At 46.9% G+C, this 24382-nt stretch overlaps 1 protein-coding gene across 6 annotated transcripts; it reads right to left on the bottom strand.

The window, feature by feature from the left end:
• Positions 1-549: 549 nt before the first annotated feature.
• LOC136942901 (mitogen-activated protein kinase kinase kinase kinase 3-like) lies at positions 550-24151 on the bottom strand. 6 transcript variants are annotated; one of them, XM_067235943.1, is made up of 33 exons: positions 23936-24151; positions 18632-18689; positions 16388-16478; positions 16232-16296; positions 15983-16038; positions 15805-15852; positions 15672-15714; positions 15417-15489; positions 15021-15152; positions 14867-14929; positions 14683-14764; positions 14456-14572; positions 13333-13411; positions 12411-12469; positions 11730-11792; positions 10716-10768; positions 10136-10174; positions 9254-9331; positions 7925-7976; positions 7530-7698; positions 6784-6893; positions 6551-6592; positions 6173-6257; positions 5858-5937; positions 5379-5439; positions 4938-5114; positions 4731-4834; positions 4346-4517; positions 3953-4021; positions 3752-3844; positions 3581-3651; positions 3421-3476; positions 550-2487 (listed from the first exon to the last, which is right to left on the bottom strand). In XM_067235943.1, exons 1-33 carry the CDS (start codon positions 24029-24031, stop codon positions 2400-2402), a joined length of 2724 nt encoding a protein of 907 aa, XP_067092044.1. In that variant the 5' UTR covers positions 24032-24151; the 3' UTR covers positions 550-2399. The 6 variants fall into 6 exon arrangements, with proteins under 6 accessions (XP_067092044.1, XP_067092039.1, XP_067092040.1 ...); XM_067235938.1 differs by lacking the exon at positions 11730-11792 and adding an exon at positions 3078-3140; XM_067235939.1 differs by lacking the exon at positions 11730-11792 and adding an exon at positions 3078-3140 and having other exon boundaries at positions 6551-6589.
• Positions 24152-24382: the final 231 nt, after the last annotated feature.

Raw genomic sequence — 24382 nt, 5'->3', positions numbered from 1 at the left:
AAAAAGTTTTGAACAAACAGTTTCAAAAGGTTGAATAATATTTCAACCTTTTGAAATATTTGTCCTATTAAAAGTTTCAAAACTTTTTTTCACATCTTGACCTAATAGCTGTCCTCAGAATATGTGACCTCCCTGTTACATGGCTGAAAATGTGACACACCAAACAAACCATCTCAGGTGACTTATCTGTCTTTGCCATGTATAACCTGAATAAGATCACCCAGCTGGTTGAGATCTGGACCTGGAAACATATTTCGATGGCTGTAATCAGGGTGAAAAAATATTTTCGAAATCTTTACCTTTGGTGTAACTGGTTGTGCTTGAAATGCCAGAGTTGGTGAGTTTGATCCTTGGTTTGGGCAAATGTTGGCCAAGTGTACCATTTTGCAATTAAAATATGAAGAGTTATGCATTGGCGAAGGAGTTATTGGGCAGTTTATGGAGATAAGAATAATAGAATAATAATAAAAATACCAAAAGATTTCCTCCAAACAGAGGAATCCTAATAAAAAGATTGCCGTCTTTAATTTCATAAAAAACACAGATGTCTGCTGAGTTTATTTCCTTATTTTTATTGTGTTAACCTGTTTCATAAATCTGTTACACATTTGAAACAAAATATAGGCAATTATACAGTATGTAAATCCAACATTTTTTTATTTTACACTATATACATAGAACAATGTGCATTGCAATGTGAAAATGGTAATGCTGCAAAACAGAAAGATTTAGTATGTCCACGATCCTGACACATGCTCACTGTGAACAGAAAATCATAACCAACATGAACGAAAGCAGTAGTGTTCTTAAACCTACTTTAAGTAGTACACTGCAGGCTTTTACACAATTTAGTTGTCTTCTTTATAGTCTAGAACATTGTACGAGGTAGACACCCAACTAATTTTGGCCATAGATGAACACATATTTTGGCATTACATTTAAATGTAACATTCATATTTACTTGAATTCACTGAGCCCTGTAGTAAGGAATGTTTCTTTTTAGTTCTCTGTCATGATCAAACGTTGCCGACTAGGATTACAAGGTGAACTCGCGTGATTTCGAGGACGACGGTACCAACCGGAGCGTGTTCAGAGTCTGACCGTTGAAATCTCTCCCCCTGTGGAGCTTGTGACATCGTTGTGGTAACGCCGAGCTTGTAGCGTTCAGTTCCTTTCTGCTATTCTAATGCTAACTTGTGTCACAGCTTGTAAAGACGTGTACATGCGTAGACTCATATACACATACTGCATATACATATCTAGCTATATGCATGTACTGGGCATGTATGATGTTTCATACACGCACGTGTATGCATACTGCTACTTTACACACACACATACACAGTTACATACAACAACGTCACATTTGTTAAGTGTTTTTTCTCCAAATACCCTTTTGTGCATATTTTAACACCAGTGATGCCACAGTATTAAAAAAACCCCAACATAAAATCAAGAATAGAAAGTAGTTTGCGATTAAAAGTGTTTAAAAATGTAAGGTTCATCGCATAAAGTTAGAACAGAAATCTCCCAGTTGATGTTTTTTCAAAGCAAACTGACAGGAATTTACCATATTTGGGGTGATGATGCATGCATTATGAAATGACCAGAGGTGCTTCCTGTGCTGCTCAGTCCAAGCCTGAGAAAACCCAACCAGACTCACACCCACTAGACCCTACAGTAGATCTGAGAGGTCTTGATAGGTGTAGGCAATGATGGAAGCCCCCACCGGCCAATCAGAGGGCAAAATGAAATAAACAACAACCCTAATCGTGACTTCCAACCCTCCTCTATGAGCAATATCACATCTACGTCGTTGGGATGAGGGTTGTTTCTGGACATTGTCTGGATAAGCCAAACCACGAAGGTATGAATAGACTTCCTTGTCTTGTGTCACAGAACTATAAAGTCCACCTGCTATGCACAGCTCTATGACATCATCCCCCCCCCCCCCTGTGTGTTTCCATAACTGTACAGAAGGCCTATTCACACATCCTATCTACAAGGCCTGGCCTCATTCTCCTGCAGTCCTTAGTGTCCAAACCCCTGAGGATCCAGGTCCTCTCTTTGCACAAAAATACTACATTTATATTTACAACATTTAAATAGAGGTAAATTAAGCACTTGTGTGGTGGGCTAAGATTCTAGCAGTGGTGGCAACACTTTTGTTTTTGTTTCTCCTAAAATGAAATCACTTATAAAAGTCCTCTGGGTCGTCGTAGTTACATGCCACAATAAATAAAAAGTTGGAGTTAAAAGGAAGTACAAAGGCAGGTTTTTGACGTGAACCCCTCTTTTGTGAAGCTAAAGCAGTAGCAGTAGTAGTGTTGTAGTCGTCAGTCGTGGACTCCACTGCCCATGATGCAGTGTGGTGGCAGGCAGGTGGAGGTGGGCATGGCTCAATAGCTGTTCTCATGGCCAGCCAGGATGTAGAGGTTGCTGTGGGCCATGGGGTTGTCTGTCGGCCTGCTCTCCAGAACCACCACCCTGGAACACACACACACACACACACACACAAACACACCATGGTCAGACTCTACACTGGACTCGGCACTGGAGACACCTGACATCGGATAACAGGAAAGAACAGTTACAGTTGGAGCACAAAGATCCCAGAGTAAGACATTGCTGTTGTTAATAAAGTAACATGCCCAGCTGTAGAGTCCAATGGTAGTTATCCACCCACCCACAAGCTTGTTAGACATGGGATGTCCAGGGTTTGCTGTCGCCTCAGAGAGGAATATACCATTTTACTACGTATTGATGACCTCTCTCTCTCACTCACTCACTCACTCACTCATTCACTATCTCTCACTCACTCACTCACTCACTCACTCACTCATTCACTCATTCACTCATTCGCTCTCTCGCTCTCTCGCTCTCTCGCTCTCTCGCTCTCTCACTCTCTCACTCTCTCACATTAATTAACTCACTCTCTCTCGCACACGCACACGCACACGCACACGCACACGCACACGCACACGCACACACACACACACACACACACACACACACAGTGGTGAGGACCACAGACCAGAGAGAGGTCCCAGTGGGTGACCCAGGAGTGAGTGATCTACCTGGGCTGACTGCCTGCTGCCTCGCGCCCTGTCTGCCCCTCTGTGCCTGTATTCTGTCCTAGACTTCAGCCGTTCAAAACATTAAGGGGCGGTTAAAACACACAAACATGCACACACAAACTCACACCCAGACTCCTGGCCCCTGTTCAAGGCTGCATCTTGGCAAACATGGTTAATACAAAGTCATGAAATCACAAATGGGTATTAGATTAAGGTGACATGGGAGCACACTGCAGTAGGGTGTCTTTGTCATTCAGGTTAACAGTGCAAACAAGGGATGTTTGTGTGAATGCGCGACAGATTGTGTGTTTCTGAGGCGATCTCGGAACAGATCCCTCCTCACCTGTCAGATCCCAGCAATCTGAAGATCCTGGTGTTGTCTGAGATCTCCTGAGTGATCTGGAGGGTGGATAGGACATCCAATAAAGGAGAGCTAATTCACAGACAAACAGGCCCATAAACTACCACTCACTTACCCACACTCACACACACACACTGCTTACCTCGTTCGTCTTGAAACTTCTCCCCTGCATACCATGCCTCCAGAAAGCAAGAACGCTGTCTTGGAGACACACTGCAGAGAACCAATGGGAATTAGACACACATCTATGAATGTCACTGCTGTGTTCTGTAAACACCCAACGTTCTTTTCGGTCAACACACAGGAGACTCACCAATGGCCTCGATCTGGAAGTTGAAGGTGAGCTCAGCAGATAGTTTCCTGCTGGACTTCAACCTGCCCTGGAGGTTCACAATCTTTATACACCCTGAGAGGGAGAGAGAGGGAGGAGACTGTCAGCGTACAAACAGAGGATACTAGAACGTGACACCCTTCCACAATGTCTGTGTAAGAAAAAAGGAGGAGGAGGACTTACGGTCGAGGCAGACCAGAATGGTGTCTCTCTCCAGCTGGGTCACGTGGATCACACAGGTCTGGGGCGTGTCTGGACCACAGGAGAGGTGGGGGACCATGTCAAGATCATTGTCATCATAACCATCACCACCACCATCATAACCATCACCACCATCATCATAATCATAACCATCACCACCATAACCTTCACCACCATCATCATAATCATAACCATCACCACCATAACCTTCACCACCACCATCATAACCATCACCACCATCATCATAACCATCACCACCATCATCATAATCATAACCACCACCATCATAACCATCACCACCATCATCATAATCATAACCACCACCATCATCATAAGCACCACCACCACCATGTCTGTGTGTGGGTGTGTACTGACCGGCCTCTGTGAACCAGGAGGAGGTGGAGTTGGGGTTGACTGTGCCGAAGCTGACCACCTGGCTGATCTCGGTGCCTTTGCTGACCGCGACACAGATGAGGGGGTACTGGTGTTCTGGGACCACCAGCATCTCAAATACCTCCAGAGGACACGGCAGCGGGAAGTCTATGTTCTATAAAGAGGAAGGGGGGTGGAGGGGGGGGTGGAGCATTAACCAGCATGTGAGTAAAAGCATGAGTACAGAGATGGGAGAAGTGACTCTGAAGTGACTGAGCACTCTAGCATATTGGAGCAGTAGAACATAGTTGACATCCTCATAAGGAGAAAGAAGGAAAGGAAATCCAGAGTATTGAGAAAGCTCTGGTCCATACAATCAGACACGGACCTTGATAAGCATGAACTTCTGCATAGGCTCCACCCACTCCAGAAGGACCACACTGGATTGGAATGCTCCACAGAGATATTTATGACCCGTGTACGGGTTCCTCACTGGTGACCACAAAGGAACAAACATCATCGACACACTCACAGTCCTAATTGGCTGTGCTTCAACTCTCTGGTTCAGATCACGTCCTCCTTCCGGAGCACCTACCTACGCAGCACTTTTGGCACCCTTTGGTGTCTGGAATCTTATTGGATACTGCGTACTTCCTGGGAATCATCTTGTCGGGGAGTTTGTGTGTGGGAATGGCCACCGGAAGTTTCTGCATCTGTCTGGCGTGCTCAAACAGGCCAGCCAAGTTATGGGAGTAGAGCTGAGAGGCTTTCCCTGTAAACAACAATCATCGTCAAACCAAGCGGAACATTTCACTTCACCAAAAGAACTCTACATTTTCTAAGCCTTCTTAGGATAAAAAATGACCCAGATGAACAGAATGTCTCTGAAAGCGGCTCACAGGCTAAGCTGTCATTTCAGAAAAAAAAGCAGTCAGCATATTCTTTGCCTGTAGCTTAAATAATTTAAGTTAGGCCATCCCGGACCTGAAAGGAAACAACACATATAAAATGCAAAGTCGTCCAGAAGTAGTCTTACCAGATATGGAGAGCAGACAGTTGTTCATGACGTACAGCCATGTGCACCTCCGAGGGAAAAGCTGGGAGGGACAGAGAGAGAGAGAGAGAGAGAGAGAGAGAGAGAGAGAGAGAGAGAGAGAGAGAGAGAGAGAGAGAGAACGAGAGAGAACGAGAGAGAACAAGAGAATGAGAGAGAGACAACAAAGAACAACATTATTATCTTGGACAGCATTCAGATAAATCTATTCAGCTGTGCCAGAAAAGTTTCATCTCCATTTATATCCAGGTGTGTGTGTGTGTGTATGTGTGTGTGTGTGTGTGTATGTGTGTGTGTGTGTATGTGTGTGTGTGTGTGTGTGTGTGTGTATGTGTGTGTGTATGTGTGTGTGTGTGTGTGCGTGTATGTGTGCGTGTATGTGTGTGTGTGTGCGTGTGTGTGTGTATGTGTGTGTGTGTGTGTGTGTGTATATAAACCATGCTGTTTAATGCCCAACACACCTGCTCCATGGAGGTCTCATGCAGCTCGTTCAGGTTTAGAGTGTAGATCCCCTCTTCAGCACCAAATATCAAATACTGGTCTGGAACACACAAACACAAAAGTACCAACAGTTTGTGATATCTCCACTCACCATCAGCTAACAAGGTTTACCTTACACACAACAGGTCCCAGCAACATGCAGCATTCAGATAGAAACAGACTGGATAGACCAGGCATGGTCTCTAACAGTGAAGTGATTAAATCACATCAACTCTAGTATAGCTTCACGGGCACACAGCTTTATCTGGCCAATCAGAACTGACGTCCTTCCATACCTCTTGTGTCGGGATTGATCCAGGAAGTGGCACAGTGGATTTTCAGAGGGCAGCCGTTGAACACCTTGGAGAAACACGCCCCCATCTGGGCCAGAGTGGAGACAGACAGTTAAAACCTGAAGAATGGTGACCTGCTTTAGCCAATGATCTTTTAAAGCAGAGACAGAGAGAGGGGGGTATTGTACAGAGAGAGACACAGAATGAGAGAGAGAGATTGTGATGCTGTGGCAGGCCTGATACTTATGGAATAAATAAGCTTGTAGAACCTGCCGGCACAAACCACAAGCTCTGATGGGGGAGGGAGGGCATGTTTTGGATGATTGTGTTTTTGAACAGTTTTCATCTCCTACGTCTGAGCAGAACAGGGATGGTACTCACATGGACCTTGGGCGTCGGAGGAAGACCATTGCTCATCGGCTTCTGGGAAGAAAGCAGAGAACAGACAAAGAAACCTGGGATGAAAACCTTCAACAAGACGACCAAACCACACAGGCCTTGCTTCTGCTCTGCTCCGACCACGGAGAACTTCTCGGACGTAGGTAAGAGCACAGAAGATAGTGTGTATAGATGTTTAATGCAGTTCTAGAGGGGAGGAGGAGAGACTGCATTACCGGCATGTCCTTCTTGTCTTTCCGTATGGGGACACTAGGGGGCATCGTACACTGTCTCTCTGCTGCACTGTTCCTCTCTCCGTTCTGCTGGGAGGAGTTCAAGCCGTTCCCTGTGTACAAACACATCAACATGACACATGCGACACCACAGAGAGAGTATGCCTTAGTGTGTGTGGGTGTGCGAGTTTGGGCGTGTATGATATGCATGTTTACAATTGATGCGTGTACAAAATGCTTACTACGGGACAAACAAAAAGCAGTCCATCGAGGATGGACTGAATCTACGAGGCGATCAACGTTGCTGTGATCAACGAGGATAATGGTGTAATTAGAGAATGAGATGTTATGGATACTGAGTTGAGGGGAATCTGATCACTCATGGGAAATGCTACTGAGGGCGGAGGACGTTCTATCAACACAGGAGGCAAAAGGTAGGAAGCAGGGATGGGCATCACAACACTACACTACACCCACAGAACGACAGGACATTAAGGGAGGGAGGGAGGGGAGGCGAGCGCCAGATTACATGTGCTGATTGATGGGACTAACAACCAATCAGGGAGGGGTTACGCTGGGGGAGTTTCTACCAACTCAGCCGAGCTTACTCTCTTCCTCCTCCTCCAACTCCTTCACCTCCTCCAGCTCCTCGTCTGTGTGCGGAGCGTGGAGCCACTCCCAGAAATGCCTAAAGCTCCCATCATCCCCCTCGGGCTCGGCTCCGCCCTGGCCGGCCGTGAGCTCGTTACCTAGACTACTGCGTCTGTGGGGGGGCAGGCGGGGGGGCGGGGGGCGCGGAGGGACGTGGGAGGGCCTGGCGGGGCTCTCGGAGACCGGGGGACAGCGCTTGATGGTCCCTCCCTCTCCTTCGTCATCTCCATGGGCAGGGCTCTCCTGGGGAGTGCAGAGGGATTTGGGCTGGAGGGAGGGAAAGGGAGAGAGAAAGCCGAGATGTATACATTAACGTGCTGTGTAAGGTTTACGGATAAAGAATACAAATAAAAAAGTCTCTCAATTTTCACGAAACAATCGAAACAAAGTTGCACTTGAGGCATCTCCAGACTAGAGTATTCTGGAGTCACAGACTATAGTCAGCTGACAGGAAGAAGTTCCAATCAGCCAGATGTCATTGGTCGACGCTTACCTTTGGAGGCAGCGGGGGCGGGACTTTGGGCCTCATGATGGTACTGGATTTGCTAGAATGATGAAAGTCGGATGGTATTAGATTGATTAATGACTGTCAGAGATTCTCTGGCTGTTTTTCCTCATACAGCAACTGTGATGGACAATATGTTAGAGACAGTGAGCACAGGACAGGGATGGTTGAAGTAACAGGGTCACATACAGGATCTTTTTCCAAGAAACAGACCAGTCCTAATCCAACATTCAGGCATCTTCAGTGGAAGATGGACAAAGCCTTGTCTTTGTGCTAAGAAAAGGACCCGGCTTTCAAAACACAGAAGACAGTAAACTAAAAAACAAGTGGGTGTATATTAATAATGCTACGTGTCAATCAGACAACCTCCCAAAATAGTTAGTACCAAACTAAACAATGAAACAATGCTAACATGTCTAAGCTCCGTTATCTCTAATAGGTCTAATTGGTTCAGACTGTAGAAGACAACCCATCAACTGTGTGTGACACATCATGACTGACACAATACAAGCCAATCATGATTTACATGGACACAGAACCACCAATTAAATAAGGAAACAGTGAGTCGACATGTGGCCAAGATAGGACTTCATGGATGGGTTTAACCCCAGGAATGAACAGTTAGCGACAAAGTGTAAAAAAAACACACAGCAACGGTATGAAACAGCAATAACCACACACACACACACACACACACACACACACACACACACACACACACACACAGGCTGAGGTCAGCAGGCAGGTAGGCATGAGGATGACTGGGATGAGCAGCGCAAGGTCGGGCAGGATAAGCAGAGAGGCTGAACAGAGGGAGGGTTAGGAGGGACGTCTGGCTGTCTGTCTGTCTGTCTCAGAGCTGCGCTGTAGGACAGGTGGTAGACAGAGCTACAGGGCAGGACAGTGACAGGAGCACAGGGAGCCAGCTGCAAGAGGGCAGCAGACCTGGGTGGGACACACGCCTCAGACACTGGACATACTTGGGGTGTGTTTGATTTGACACCCCAATTCTGATCTGCAGAGGGCGCCGGAACTAGGTGTCATACGGTGGCCCGGCGACGAGTCAAATCAAGCGCACCCCGAGCAGCACAAATGGCCGGGGAGGTGTCGCGTGCCCAGGTCTAGAGGGCACGGCGATGGTGTGACATGCAGCATGAAGATGCGTGGATGAAACTGCAGAGGGGAAGTCTCCGACAAGCCTTCCTCCTCATCCCGCCCCCTCATCCCCCCTCCTCATCCTCCTCCTCCGAGAGAGACGGAAAGAGAGATCGAGAGCGAACGAGAAGGCGGCTAGACCGGACACAGGGTCGGACTTACTGTTGAGTTTCATCATCATCATCATCACCACCACCATCATCATCCTCATCATCATCCTCTAAATGTGCCACATGGCCCCTGAGGAGATGAAGATAGGGAGGGGCAAAGGGCTCAGAGGGGCTGGTCACAGCAAATTCCCAGTCCCATCTCTACACCCTCCGCCTCCGACACACGGGACAGATGTAAACAATACGGACACATCTGTCGAGTCACCGTGGTGTTGCTTACATCTGTCCTATCGTCCGAGCTGTCGAACTGTATAGAAGTAGGGTGCAGGGTCTAGGGTCCATTTGGGGCGAAACTAAATAGGCTGAATTAAAAAGCACCCTTGCAGTGGCTCTAAGAGAGCTAACAAGTAAGTATGTCTCCAAACTACATGACCATAATAAGAGGCATTGTAGATAATGTACTGTATCAGCTAGCATGACTGTAGGAGCTAGGGCTAAATTAACATAATCACACTAGAATTTTAAATAGTCTACAACAACGCTGTGGAAACTAAACTGTTTATTAATAATTGGTGGCTTAATTCATTAAAAAAATGTTCCACGTAAGAGCTTCTGACAACAATCCGGTCTCGTCTTCTCAATTAAGGTAATTTCTTAAGTCTGTAATTAATTGGGTGTAAGCCATGCTCAGCTGAGGTGGACTGATGTCCTGCTATAGCCAGCATCAAACAGCAACACAAACAATACAGCAGGTCGAACTCTGTGATTTGCCAGCAGTGGTCAGGGGTTAGTTTTGCATGACACTGATTGGCTGCATTAGTTCTGCATTACCGCCGATTGGCTGATGGTGTGGGCATGAGTTAGGGATACGTCAGCGAATCAGAGCCTGAGCTTGTGCAGGTGGATTCCTCCAGGGGGTGTGGCCTGAACTCACCTCTGCTGGAGCTCCTCCTCCACTGACTTGAGAAGGCTCCTGTCGTGGAACGAGTGAAATGAACGAGAGAGAGAGGTGGAAAGGAAAGGAAGAGAGAGAGAGACTGTCAACTCTCTCTCTCTCTTTAGCAACAACAGAGTCATCCAGGATATGAGGAAAGGTTCATCTGCAGGATCTAAATCGTTATCTTACACTGCTGGACACAGAAACAGGGGACCCAACTGAGACTCAGTCAGAAACCACAGTTCAGCGCACATCGGCAGTATAATACTTTGTGTAGACTCTTCACTGCAGAAGCGCCAAAACTGCCATGCATGCACCTACATAAGTATATATGCAGGGAGTGCACATGTTCACGCACGCACGCGCACACACACACACACCCTGCTTACTGGGCACTTCAGAGGCGTCGTTCCAGGAGAGGTTGTCATGAATAAATGATCAAACATGTCAGATGTCTCTCTACAGGACATCGCCACGCACTACCACCCCATCTGCTAGGCTAGCTAACGCTCACACTGCAAGGCCGCTAGCACAGGTCAGGAGAGGAGAACAAGAGAGGAGGGGATGAGTGGCTTACTTTTTCTCTCCCAGTAGGTTTGGTGATTCTTGCCCATACTCCAGTTGAAGGTCCTATATGAGACACACACACACAGACCCAGTCACATGACCTGTTCTTTAACTCCAGAACACACACACATACAGTATACGTCCACGGCAAAAGGCACCACGGCAGTCGCAGTCGTATTAAATATTGACATCAACTACATTAGCAATGACATATAAAAGGCACACGAATAAATACAGATTTCTGACAGAATCGCAGCATTCTGTGGAGAGAGACTGTGTTTGTGTGTGCTGTGCCACTGGCTTATACAGAAGATAGCTTCTCCAGGGTCATATTGATTTTTCCCATCTTGGAACACAGTGATCTTTCCTTAAACCTCAGTTCATCCCTGCATTAGGCTACAGGCTGGGCCTCAAGGAAACAAATACTTCAATCAACATCTACCCCACCCTCTAGTCAGTTCCCTTTATCACACTATCCCTCTATATATCTATGTATCCATCCATAGTACGCTTAGCTTTCTGATTGTGGAGAGGATAAGACCCAGCAGAACAGCCCACTGTGGACACAGGAACGAGATCACCATGCCGACGACACCAAATTAACAGCAAATAAGGCACAGGCAGCTTCCAGCGACGAAGACGAAATCAAACAAAAGCGAGCGCACAGACGACAAACAGCAGGAGACAGAACCACGTGGGTAGCTGGAATGACGAGGGCGAACGACAGAAGTGTTCCAATGCACGGGAAGGAGAGACCGAGAGAGAGGGGGAGAGAGAGACAAAGACAGGGAACTGGAGAGAGGGAGAAACAGACAAAAACAGACAGAACTGGAGAGAGAGAAAAATGGAGATACAGAGAGATGGAGAGAGAGACAGACAGAGGAGAGACAGAGAGACGGAGAGACAGACAGAGGAGAGACAGAGAGACGGAGAGACAGAAAGAGGAGAGACTGAGAGATGGAGAGACAGAGAGGAGAGACTGAGAGATGGAGAGAGAGACAGATAGAGAGCTAGGTGGAAATACCAGGTTAGATCTTGCAGTGTAGTACAATTCCGCTGCACAGTCCATATAAGGCTCTGAGTGGAGCTGGTCAGCGGCGTGGTGAGAGAGACTCAAGGTTAATACAATCATTATTAGAAAGGGCAGAAGAGAAGGATGAAAACAGAGGGAAGGAAGGAGGGATGAGAGTGGAAAGGAGAAGGAGTCATGCTGTGTTTGAACCGCGCGCCTGATCCTCGGTCATTGTGTAACAGTCAAGTTAACCAATGACAAGGCACCGGTGTGGGGAAAAGGGTTAAAACAACCAATCGTGGAGGAGAAAGACTTCTTGAAAGGCCTGGGAGTGTGAACATCACACATGCTGTTATGGGGATTTGAACTGAACCAGTGTCAGCAAGGGGGGACTGAAACAGATGGGGTGTCTATAGGTGTTTCTCACACACACACACGCTCTCTCTCTCACACGCACACACACACACACACACACACACACACACACACACACACACACACACACACACACACACACACACACACACACACACACACACACACACACACACACACACACACACACACACACACACACACACACACACACACACACACACACACACACACACACACACACACACACACACACACACACACACACACACACACACACACACACAGAGTAACAGTGGGGTACAGTAGATGACTCACAGTCTCATGATGAGGCTCTGTCTCCTTCCTCAGCGGTGGATCAAACTTTACCTGGCCAACTGAGAGAGCGAGAGACAGACGGTGAGAGAGACAGAGAGAGAACGAGAGACAGACGGTGAGAGAGACAGAGAGAGAGCGAGAGACAGACGGTGAGAGAGACAGAGAGAGAGCGAGAGACAGACGGTGAGAGAGACAGAGAGAGACAGACGGTGAGAGAGACAGAGAGAGAGGGAGAGACAGACGGTGAGAGAGACAGAGAGAGAGGGAGAGACAGACGGTGAGAGAGACAGAGAGAGAGCGAGAGACAGACGGTGAGAGAGACAGAAAGAGAGCGAGAGACAGACGGTGAGAGAGACAGAGAGAGAGCGAGAGACAGACGGTGAGATTGACAGAGAGAGGGAGAGACAGACGGTGAGAGAGACAGAGAGAGAGGGAGAGACAGACGGTGAGAGAGACAGAGAGAGAGGGAGAGACAGACGGTGAGAGAGACAGAGAGAGAGGGAGAGACAGACGGTGAGAGAGACAGAGAGAGAGGGAGAGACAGACGGTGAGAGAGACAGAGAGAGAGCGAGAGACAGACGGTGAGAGAGACAGAGAGAGAGGAAGAGACAGAAAGAGAGAGAGACAGAGAAAAGGAGAGAGGAGGAAGGAGACAGAGAGTGATACATAGAGTCAGGGAGGGAGAGAGAGAAGGGGGCGAGAGCGGAAAGAGACAGATAGAGAGGGAGATATGGAGAGAGCGAGGGAGAGGTAAGTGTGTGTCTGTGTGTGTGTGCCAGACACGGTTTGGAAGCAGTAGAGCAGATTATACAGTAGCCTACGTAAATATTAACCCTGCAGGATTATTGTCAACTCAAACATACACACGATTATCTAATGTAGGCTGCAATGCACACACACACACACACACACACACACTTACAGTTAATCTCAGACAGTGTCTTTCCCTCTCTGGCGCTTCTGCTGGTTGAGCGGATCCGATGAGGAACAGAGACGGGAGACTGTCAACAAACAAACACACAATATAACACACATACACACAATATCACTCACACACACAATATATCACACACACACAATAGAACACACACACACAATAGAACACACACGTACATATCACACATAACTGAATAATCATATATGCCAACAGACCCACAAAAGCTCCTTTATGTGACTCTGCTATCGGACGGCAAAACTAGAAGCTTCCCGTGGGTACGGGTTCCTGGGTTTAACAGCAGTCTGAGTCTGTATCAATCAGGCCCCTTGGAAGAAGGAGAGCTGATCTAAGTTCAGCCAATATCATGAGAGTAGATAACATGTCTGACACAACTGAGAAATAGAGGTCTTCATGTACACCTGCATTAAGGACTCCACAAGTTCCAGCAAGCACGTCCTTTCCACGGCAACAACAAGACGCGTCGACGAGCACACCGCAAACAGGCAGCAATACCATGGCAACCCTAACCAGGAGGTTAACTCATGCAGAACACAGGGAGCCCGAGACTTCCAGAGAAAACACCTAAAGTTCTCCTCAAGCAGGAAGTGAGCGAGCGAGCTCCAGTCAGTCAATCATCAGTCCAGATGGATCGAACAGCCAACAGGCTGAACGAGCTGCCCCTATCAGTCAGGTCTGTGAGTCACACAGACCTCTGTCCTTGTTACTGGTCATACTGGTGTGGTTAGCATCACTACTGGTCATACTGGTAGTGGGTAGCAACACTACTGGTCATACTGGTAGTGGGTAGCAACACTACTGGTCATACTGGTAGTGGGTAGCAACACTACTGGTCATACTGGTAGTGGGTAGCATCACTACTGGTCATACAGGGCCAGGTGCAGACACAGCCTCGGTCACACCGGTACCTTTTTACGCGCCGCGAACCGAGGCGCGCGCCGAGCCCCGGGGCTGATGGGAAGGAAGTGACCTCTATACTTAAACTGAGGAAGAGGAGGAGGAGTTGGGATGAAGAATAAGAGAGATCTATTGGAGCTTCCTCTGGTGATATGTCAACACTGCAGCCCTTAGGGGTCACAAGCCAGCGTACCTCTGGTTCGGGGTCATCGTCGTCAAAGTCGTTAAAGGTGGTGTGGTCTGGGTTGTTGGACTTGTCCAGCAGCTCAATGGCCAGGGTCCGACTGAGGGGCTGGGACACGAACGGGTGCTGGAGGTGTCACAGGAAGAGGACGTGAGGTCACAGCTTGTGAGAAGGCCATTTGAACATGATCTTCATCTGTGCAAATGGCTGGTAAAAGGACTGTAAGATGATGTTACCTGTAAGAGCTTTTCAGCTGTTGGCCTTTTCTTTGGGTTTTTCGTCAGCGACATCTTGACAAAGTGGTGGAAGTTATTTGTCCTGTAACAGACGAGACGTCGCTATGACACTTTGTCAAGTTTCTAAACGGCTTCTGCCAAGGTAGCATTGTTGTTCCGTTCCTCAGAGAAAACAAACCCTTACCACTTCACTTTGTCTTTCAATTTCGGAGGTTGAAAGTTGCTCTTTGTCATCAAGAACAGAGCCCTAGAAGTAAACAGAGTGTTGTTAACCCTTAACTTAGTACTGCATGTTAGTGTGTTTGTGTGTGCGTGGGTGTCGTGGCAGCCTGGCTGACCTCATGGGGTGCAGGTCAAACATGGGGGGCTGTAGCTCTGCCAGCTCGATGGCTGTGATGCCCACGGCCCAGATGTCACACAGCTGGTTGTAGCCCCCCTTCCTCTCCACCGCCGCCACTTCCGGCGCCATCCTGGGGTGGCAAAGAGAGAGGGGGTGGGGGGTAAGGAGAGGGGGGTGGGGGGTAAGGAGAGAGTGGTGGGGGGTAAGGAGAGAGTGGTGGGGGGTAAGGAGAGGGGGTGGAAATGTAGTGTCTTTTCATAAGCCACATAACAGGATCTTTCGTGGGGATGGAAGGCTGCGCTACTGTAGTTATAAGTGGACCAATCAGGAGTGGTGTGGCCCATGTGACCAAAAGATGTCTGGGTAGAGATGGGACCAGCAGAGTCGCTCTCACCAGTATGGCGTTCCAATGAAGGACTTCCTCTTTGCCAATGTAGCGGTGATCTGGGCAGAGACTCCGAAATCAGCTGAGGGACAGGAGAGAGGGAGGGAAAGAGGGTAGAAAAAGAGAGAGAAGGAACAGAGAGGAGGATGTGTAGGACGAGATACAACAAATGTACAGTCAGTTCTACTCAAAGAACACCAGTGGGAGAGGTAGTTAAAACAGAACCAGTGAGTGGGGGAGGTGACTGAGTCTACAGCATCTTACCAAGCTTCACATAGCCATTGTCCGTTAACAGAATATTTGCGCCCTATACATACAAAATAAAAAGTCAGTCAGTCGAATTATTGGACAACAAGTAACCAAAACATTGAATAGGTCTAGTAGGCCCTTACTGTACCTTGATGTCCCTGTGCATCTTTCCTTTGTTGTGTAGATAGTACAAACCCTGGAACGACAGGCACGTCCATCACATATGGGGCATATAGACAGACCTAAATACATGGTTCTGTCCTTGTCAGATACTAAGTACAGAAGCCTGGCTTCCCAAGAGTCAGACAGCAGATGGTGGAAGTTACCTGAAGGGTTTCTCGTGACATATACGCAATCTGGGACTCAGAAAGAGGGCCAGTTACTGCAGAGAGAGATAGAGAGAGAGAGAGATAGAGATAGAGAAAGCAGAAAATGAAGGAAAATAGGGCAGAGTTTAAATGCAATCCAAAGTATCAACCGTTTACTACAAACACCTGGTGTCTATGCCTCCAACTGTGGATATGAGAGAAGTCTGTGTGTGTGTGTCTGTGTGTTTGTGTGTGAGAGTGTCCTACCGTGATAGATATCTTGCAGAGAGCCTCCTCCGCAGTACTCCATACTGATCCATAATTTATCTCTCCTGGATGAGGAGAGCAGTGATACACTGTCAATATCCCTCCCAGCATCCTCACCACCAACATTCACACTCTCTCACACACGCACACACGGACCTGAGATAGCTTCCGAAGTATGCCACAATGTTGGAGTGTTTACAGTCCTTCATCATGATGATCTCCTGCTGCACCACTGCAAAGTCCTCCCCTGTCAAGCACACACACACACACACAGGTTAGGTCCTGGGACGTTTAGGGCATCAAACCAGGGAGGTTCAGGCCACAGGTACAACACTAGTCATCACACATGCAGATGGTTACAGCTGATTGGAGAAGAATCAGGGTTCAAAGAGGAAGTTCACCCAAACTTTAAATGTGTTACATAAAGAAAACAGACGGTTTCAAAACGATTTATGGAGTGTTCCCTCGCTTTCGAGAGAAGGTCGCGAATGGGTCACTTTGGGAGTTTTGGGTGAACTGTTCCTTTCCTTGGCTGCAGGGTAATTTACAGAAGATGCTGGAACTGTGGTGGCTAGATTCCTGCCACCTCCCATCCAGCTATTTTAGGATAGCTGCTGCTTCAAACGCCACAACGTGACTAAGAACTCAGGCTTATGTGAGGAGACAGCCCATCTCAGCAAAGGCAAAATAAGATCCTCATTTCAGTAGCGGTGTCAGCTTAAAACTCTCAAAGCTGACTGCTCAAAAGTCAACATGTCTGACTATGTAGATCTGTGTGATGTAACGGGGAGACCAGCGGATCTCAACCCTGGTCCTCAAGTACCCCCTGTCCTGCATGTTTTAGATATTTCCCTGTTCCAACACACCTGATTCAAATGAATGGTCGTTAACAGGCTTCTGCATAACTAGATAACGACCCATTCATTTCAATCAGGTGTGTTGGAGCAGGGAAACATCTAAAACATGATGTCCAAACCGCCTCTGCTACATCGGCCTCAGGCTGAGGTCTCAGTCTGTTCCCGTCTCATCGGCCAGGGGCACGACACAATGCAGAACACAGCCAATAAGAAACAGAAGGTGATGGGGACAACTCCAATGGATCAGTCCCATCTTGAGATCTCAAGATAAGTGACGCTATTAATAGCTCCTTGCTATCGACATGAGACTGAGGTGAAATTGAAAGTAGTTTAACTGAGAGGGGAGATGGTGGGGAGGGCGAGAGGGCCGATCGCAAGGTGGGACTCGTCCATAGCATGTGACTGGAGTTCCGGGATGAGAAGGGGCAAACACGGTGGTACACAGTAAACAAGGTGGCTGGGCTCGATCAGGTCTCTCAGTGCACTCAGAATCAAATGACATGTGCCAAAAGGTGCCGGAAGCTTGATAAATCATTGTCATCATTATTTCTGCTTACCAACAGGAGAGGACAGAATCACTGGGAGTAGCATAGAGAAAAAGAGATTTCATTTTGATAGGAAAATATTTAGCATGCAGTCAAGTCTCTCAGACTCGACCAATCAGACCAGAGACTGTGATCATCAGGGAGATCTACTAGGACACTGTCCATCAAAGGGGATATTTACAAATGTTGTTTGAAGCTAGCCAACGTGTAGATTGGATGGTATCAAACCTGTGTGTGGGCATGTGTGTGTGTGTGAAAGAGAGATAGTCAAAGCAAGTGAAAAAGAGAGTGTATGTGAGAAAGAGACAGAGAGAGAGAAAGAGACAAAATAATGAAGAGATCTTAACCTACAATGCATGACATTATCTCAATCTCCCAGCAGGTTTGAAAATAATAGGTTGGCTCATACTTTTGAGACTAATTGGACGTATAAGCTTGGTTCCCTCACAAGAGCCATCAAGATACAAAAAGATTTTGACACACACACACACTGAAACACACAGTGTTTGAAAGTGCGTGCTCGCTGCAGAGCCTAGACCGGGAGGAGGAAGGTACAAACTGTGCCAGAGAGAGAGAGTGAGTCTGCACAGGTTGTCTGATCATTCTCTTGGCTGCTCCTCTGCTGTGCTACTGACTCGGAATGCTGCAGAGAATTTGAAAAAAACTCCCTCCATATCTGGGCTTTGGAAAAAAACACTAAACAATTGAAACACATTGAAATATCTGGCAGATGAACTCTGAGAGGCTAACCAGGAGAGCTAAGCTACCTCTTTCAAAGATAGACTTGTCCCAGAGATAATGGCATTCAGCTACTGGTGCTGGTAAGAGATTAGATGAAGATCAATTAGATTAGGTGTCTCTGCTAAGAGGGTAGGAGAGGCCATTTGGAAAAGTGAATGATTGGAAGAAGAGAGGGAAAAGATAGAGATCAGGAGGGAGGAAGGAAAAGGAAAAGAGAAGAGTGGATGAACTGTGGTGGAAAGGTGTTGAGAACTTACCAGGTTCCAACTTAATGACTTTAATGGCTGCAAGCTCCCCTGTGTTGACATTACGAGCCTGAAGTGGAGAGAGAGCGAGAGAGAGAGAAACAGAAAACGCAGTGAGTACACAATGTTAACCAGAAGTTACGTGATGTCAGGCCATGAGGTGGGCAGTGGACTCTAATTCCTGGTCTTTGTTTACACATGAAAAACAACAGCGTTGTACTGACACATCCCAGGCCTGTGGCTGTACTGTATAACACAGCACAGATCAACACCAGCACTTTCGGGAAAACACTACAGTGTTGGTGGGAATGCAGCAATGTGTAAACAGGATTTTTGTTCTTTGCATTGCATGGCCTGGTTGAAATATTACAATGCATTCATATTGGATACATATATAAGCTGGCAGATATTCAACCTTTCCCATATCAAATTTATGTTCACCAAACTACAAGGACAATGGGACTGTGAAGGAGAGTTCCAGAAGCTGGCAACTGTGTACGGAAAACCTTGGTGTTCCAAGGCACTGAATGATGTCACATCCTGTCAATATCGATCTAATGTGCTGACTGATCTCATCTTCAGCTGTAACCTTGGTAACCCCTCGGGCCAACTGCCAGTCAGTCGTTGTGGTGCTTCAAAGCCCAGAAGATTTCCTCAACACTTCATTCACTAGTCTGTTCATTCATGTATCCATTCATTTATGAATTACATTCATTCATCCTTCTCAAAATGATCCTTATGCTCCAACAAAGTCGTGCAGATGAGAGAGATAAAGAATGTGTGCATAAGAGAGAAACGCTTGTGAGGAGACGTGAAGAGAAAACAAAGTGACCCGAAACAGAGGAGAACAAGTGACAAGTGTCAGGTGACCCCGTGGCATGTGTCAGAGAGTGGGCCACACACCAAGGACAGATGTCCCCATCAGACTGACAGGTCAGGGCACAGGGGCACCAACCACAGAGGTCTCTCCAATGTCACACAGACGCCAGACAATGCAAATCCAGGAAGTAACAGTGTGCTAATAAACAACATGCTATGCTATGCTGACGGATGATGCTGTCCTACAGGGCAGATAAAACCTGTTTCTTTACAAGTGTTCTGACAGGTTTGGTGTGCTGCAGATACAAGAGTGCCGTTGAATAGCGATGCTAGCCATCCAGTCAGACAGCCACCCAGCAGTGAGAGCAGCAGGGTTGGTCTAAATATATACGTGTTTGCCGGTGGGAAAAAAGTCCAGTGGTGCTTGCTGGCTGGTTGACTGAGTGGCTGGCTGGCTAACTGGCAACCTGGGCATTTCAACAGATGATCTGGGCCCAGCTAGGAGAGCTAGAGGAGCTGAAATATTCATGAGGCCAACAAGGCATGCGGGAAACAGATGGAAAAAGGGCCCCCTACATGTGGAAATGCTGGGACGCCGAGAGAGCAGCTGTGGAAAAATGGGATCTCATGGAAAGAGCCTTTGGCAACTGTGGAGAGGAGGGAAAGGCAGGCCTTGAATCCAGGCTCCAGGCATGGAGAAACCAGCCACAGCTAAGAACTTCGACAAAGGGATATGGAGGTGGACCAACCAAGCTAGTCGTAGTAGCCCAGCTAGCATGTTAACTAAGCCTAACCCTAAGCAGAATATAGGCCTCACAGTCATGAGCATGTATGCCAAATTGGGTGCAGCTCTATGCCAACTCACATGCCAGCTCTGCAGTGGGATTTAGTCTTTGGTCTGGAATAAGGGGGTTGATTGGTTCTGGACAGAGGGGACAATTAGGAGTGTGTCAAATGATTGTGTGTGTAAGGTATCTTTTACATTAAGTGTGTTTATTAAGCGGTATCTGTGTCTGTATGGGAAACAGTGGAGTATCCCCACCCTAACACAAACACCAGACACACACACTGGTGGCAGCTGGCCTACCAGGGGACACATACCTGGTACAGTTGTGTGTGTACAGTATAAAGCTATGGGAGATCTGCCAGTAAATGATAGATTAATCTAATCCGTAGTGCTGTTAGACCACCATATAGCCTATAGGTCTAAGTCTTACATATAAATTTGCACTCTCTCCTCTCTCTCGAAGTGCATTTCCCTCTTGTTTACCTCTCTTTTTCTTATTCCTTCGCAGTGTTTTATTTCCAGCCGGGAACAGTGATATAGAGGGCAATTAACATGGTGCTGTGTGGAGGAGGCTTGGAACTGACACGTTGTGCCTCCAACACATGGCCTGCACTGTCGTAATGGTGAGGCATTCCACTTCCTCCTCCTCCTCCTCTTTCTCTCTCTCTCTCTCTCTCTCTCCTTACTTCACCCTCCTTTTTCATGTCCTCCTCTTTTTCTCTCACTGACACACAGTGTACACGCAAAACAAACAGAATTCTGTCCATATGTTTGATACTGTGAGCTCTCAGCATTTTAACCACAGGATGGAGTCAGTAATCAAAGGCTTAGGTCATTGGATCTTAGATGAGTGTGGGACACCATAGCCTGCGGTAATTAGACCCACAGGATTGCCAATAACCTCAGGGTACACGGTTCAAGACCCAGGTTACAGTCTTGGCTCCCTCCCCACTGAGGTTCCAGACTTGGCTGCCAGTGTTAAAATCCTGGCTTATCTGAGGGGGAAAACAGTGTCAGTGAACTTTCACCTTACACTCCCTTGAGCCAGACAGCGTTGAAAGGACAGAAATTAAACCATAAACACAGATCTGAAACTGAAGAATGGCAGCAGATGCATGAGGGCGTATACGGGCGACGTGACTGCACTCACACTGCACTCACACCATCACTCAAAAACGCCAAGGGCTGAGCTGAATCTCGCGGAATTGAGAGAATAACAGGTGATATGGGGCTGTAAAGTTCACCCACCTGTTTTACCGCACATGTTCCTTTCACACACACAAACACACACATTCCCCAGAACAAATGCCACCTGACAAGTGTGACAGAAACATGCTGATGCTGACTGTCAGTGTGAGCAGCAGCATGCGTGCGTGCGTGCGTGTGTGTGTATATATCATGTTGTAGAAGTAGTAGTAGTACCTAAATCCTGAATGACAGAGAAAACAAAGCCTCTGTGAAGAAACACAGATGATTCTTTGGTCTGAAACATACCCAGCCCCTTGACTGACCTAAGTGATAAGACACAGACAGAAAGACAGACAGGAAAGACAGAAACTCATCGGGGAGGATAAGAAGCGGGTAGACTGCTTAACTTCAAGCTGTGATGAATGAGTTCACCAAGGCCGTCTTCCTCTCTGCTCAGGATTGGCACATGGTTGTGACACACATCCCACACTTCACACACTCCTGCTATGTCAAACTGTTGGATCATGATGTGTGTACAGGCATACCACATGAAGAGGAAGGAAAGTGTCTGTTATACTGATATATGGGAGTGATTGATATAGGGAGTCAGGTGGCTAAGCGGTGAGGGAGTCGGGCTAGTAATCCGAAGGTTGCCAGTTCGATTCCCGGTCATGCCAACTGACGTTGTGTCCTTGGGCAAGGCACTTCACCATACTTGCCTCGGGGAATGTCCCTGTACTTACTGTAAGTCGCTCTGGATAAGAGCGTCCGCTAAATGACTAAATGTAATGTAAATGTAAATATGGCACACACACGCAGAGAGAATGTACGACACCAGCAGAAACCCTGGGATACACATCCAACCACATACTATCCCAATCTAAACCACAAACATTTAAAATATTTAACTTCTGACCTCCTACAACAGACACTGGACCTGCACTATAATACAACAGCCAGTATCTTTAAAGCAACCCTGCAGATTATGCATGAGGACAACTGTACTACTTCTGGTTCAATCAGCAAACTCACACCCTGAGCTGAATTAAGGTCTAGTTCTTGTAATGAGCAAGTAGAGGAAAACTGAACAATTCCTTCCAAACAGGATGACCACTACCAACAGTTCTGCTCTGTGTGATTGTGGACAAGTCCAGCTGAGGGCCTATCTGGGGGTTTCTACCCTACGTCTTCCTTCACACCATCAATCTAAAACAATGGATCTCTCACACACACACACACACACACACACACACACACACACACACACACACACACACACACACAACTAACATTCACTAGCTCCAAAACACACACACATAGGCTACACAAATGTTCCCAAACTCACACAAACACACACACTCCCACATTAATACACAAACGTTCCCAAACTCAAACACACACACACATTTACACACAGGAAGTCAAGACTGCAGCATTCCAGGGCCGTGTCTGGCCAGCTGTGCCACACACATTCACAGGCACTTACCCTGGACAAGTGAGAAAACAACCCCAGACTTGGAGATAAGCATAACTTTGTGGTCCAAATATTTGGTAGACTACACACACACCACACAGGTCTATCTTCACCTTGTCTTTTTCTCCCAGATTATGTCATTGGTAAACAAATCATCAAGGCCAAGTCACAGTGCCTTCAAAGACTACTCTTACTCCTTACACTCACTCATTTGATCTCTGTGGCGAGATAAAAGGGATAAATAGGCAATCTCGCATTATCATGAAATCCAAACTGTTCGTGCCTACGCTATTGTTTTATACCAACAATGTGCTTGGATATAGTTTGAATATCGTCTCCCCGACATTACCATCTCATTAACAACGTTTTAATGAATTTTCGCTGGTTGTCAAACGCCTCCCACACATAGATGGCAAATTAAATTCCACAACATTGTTGGTGACGTAAAAACAGGAGTGAGTGGCTGTCATGTTGGTTAGGCTGTACGCATTTCAGAGTAGCAATTCAGTCTCTTCATTATTTCTCTAAGTTCTCAAAACAGCCAAAATATATCACTGTGGTTCTGAAATATGATCTAGTGATATAATAGTGGACCTAAATAGTTTGATAATTAGATCTTTCTCTTGCTTTCCTTGCATACGCCTAGAGCGGGGCCTTGTCTACTGTATGCAACCACACTATTCTCCGCAGATATTCTATCACCACAGTTACAGACAAGCTACGCTGTTACAACGAAGCTACAGAATGGTCAAGAGTGATTTACAGCAGCGTAATGTTGTTCATCAGGACAGAACAACAGGGCGATTATCTGTTAGATGAGTGCATGCATTGGCGATATGGAATTCTGGCCAGCTGTCATCTAGCACAGAGGTCCAAACGAGCAACAATTCCACACCACTTCAGCGAAGAATTGGCGATCTGCGCAGAGCACCTGCTTTCTCCCTTGTTATTACGTCATGTTGTGTACCTAGTGTATAACGCGCTATCTTTTTTTCTTACAATTGTAACGAAATTAATTAATTGCTACTGCTAATGCTGCTGCAGTTACCTTATAGACATCTCCGTATGTGCCGCTTCCTATCCGTTGAATAAGCTCAAAATCCTCCTGCGGATTCCGTCTAGATAGGTCGACACTGGAATTCATCGTTTGAATTCCAATTTAGTGCTACGAAGAGTAGTGTTTTGAGACACCAGCACGGGGAATCGAAGAAAACAAACGTTGAAAACATACAGCGTCAGAAAATCTCAGCCACCATCCACTGAAACTTCAACATGGCTTCCAATGCGCAATGACTGAGCATGCGCAGAGAAGTTCAACTCCATAAGGCCATGCAGGCAGGGAGAAAGTGTATGGGGATGGCTGCTGCTGTTGTTGTTACTTCAGTGGCAGATGGCTAGTTGACAATAAGTCCAAGTGACAAAGACTGATTGAAACAGTTTGCTAATGTAGAAAACCCAACCCCCCCGTCGAATCTCGTATTTTAGATTAACCTTT

This window comes from Osmerus mordax, chromosome 5 (genome assembly GCF_038355195.1).
Source record: "Osmerus mordax isolate fOsmMor3 chromosome 5, fOsmMor3.pri, whole genome shotgun sequence".
Lineage (NCBI taxonomy): Eukaryota > Metazoa > Chordata > Actinopteri > Osmeriformes > Osmeridae > Osmerus > Osmerus mordax.
The sequence above is the reverse complement of the archived record's forward strand: the minus strand, read 5'-3'. Positions and strand labels throughout refer to the sequence as shown.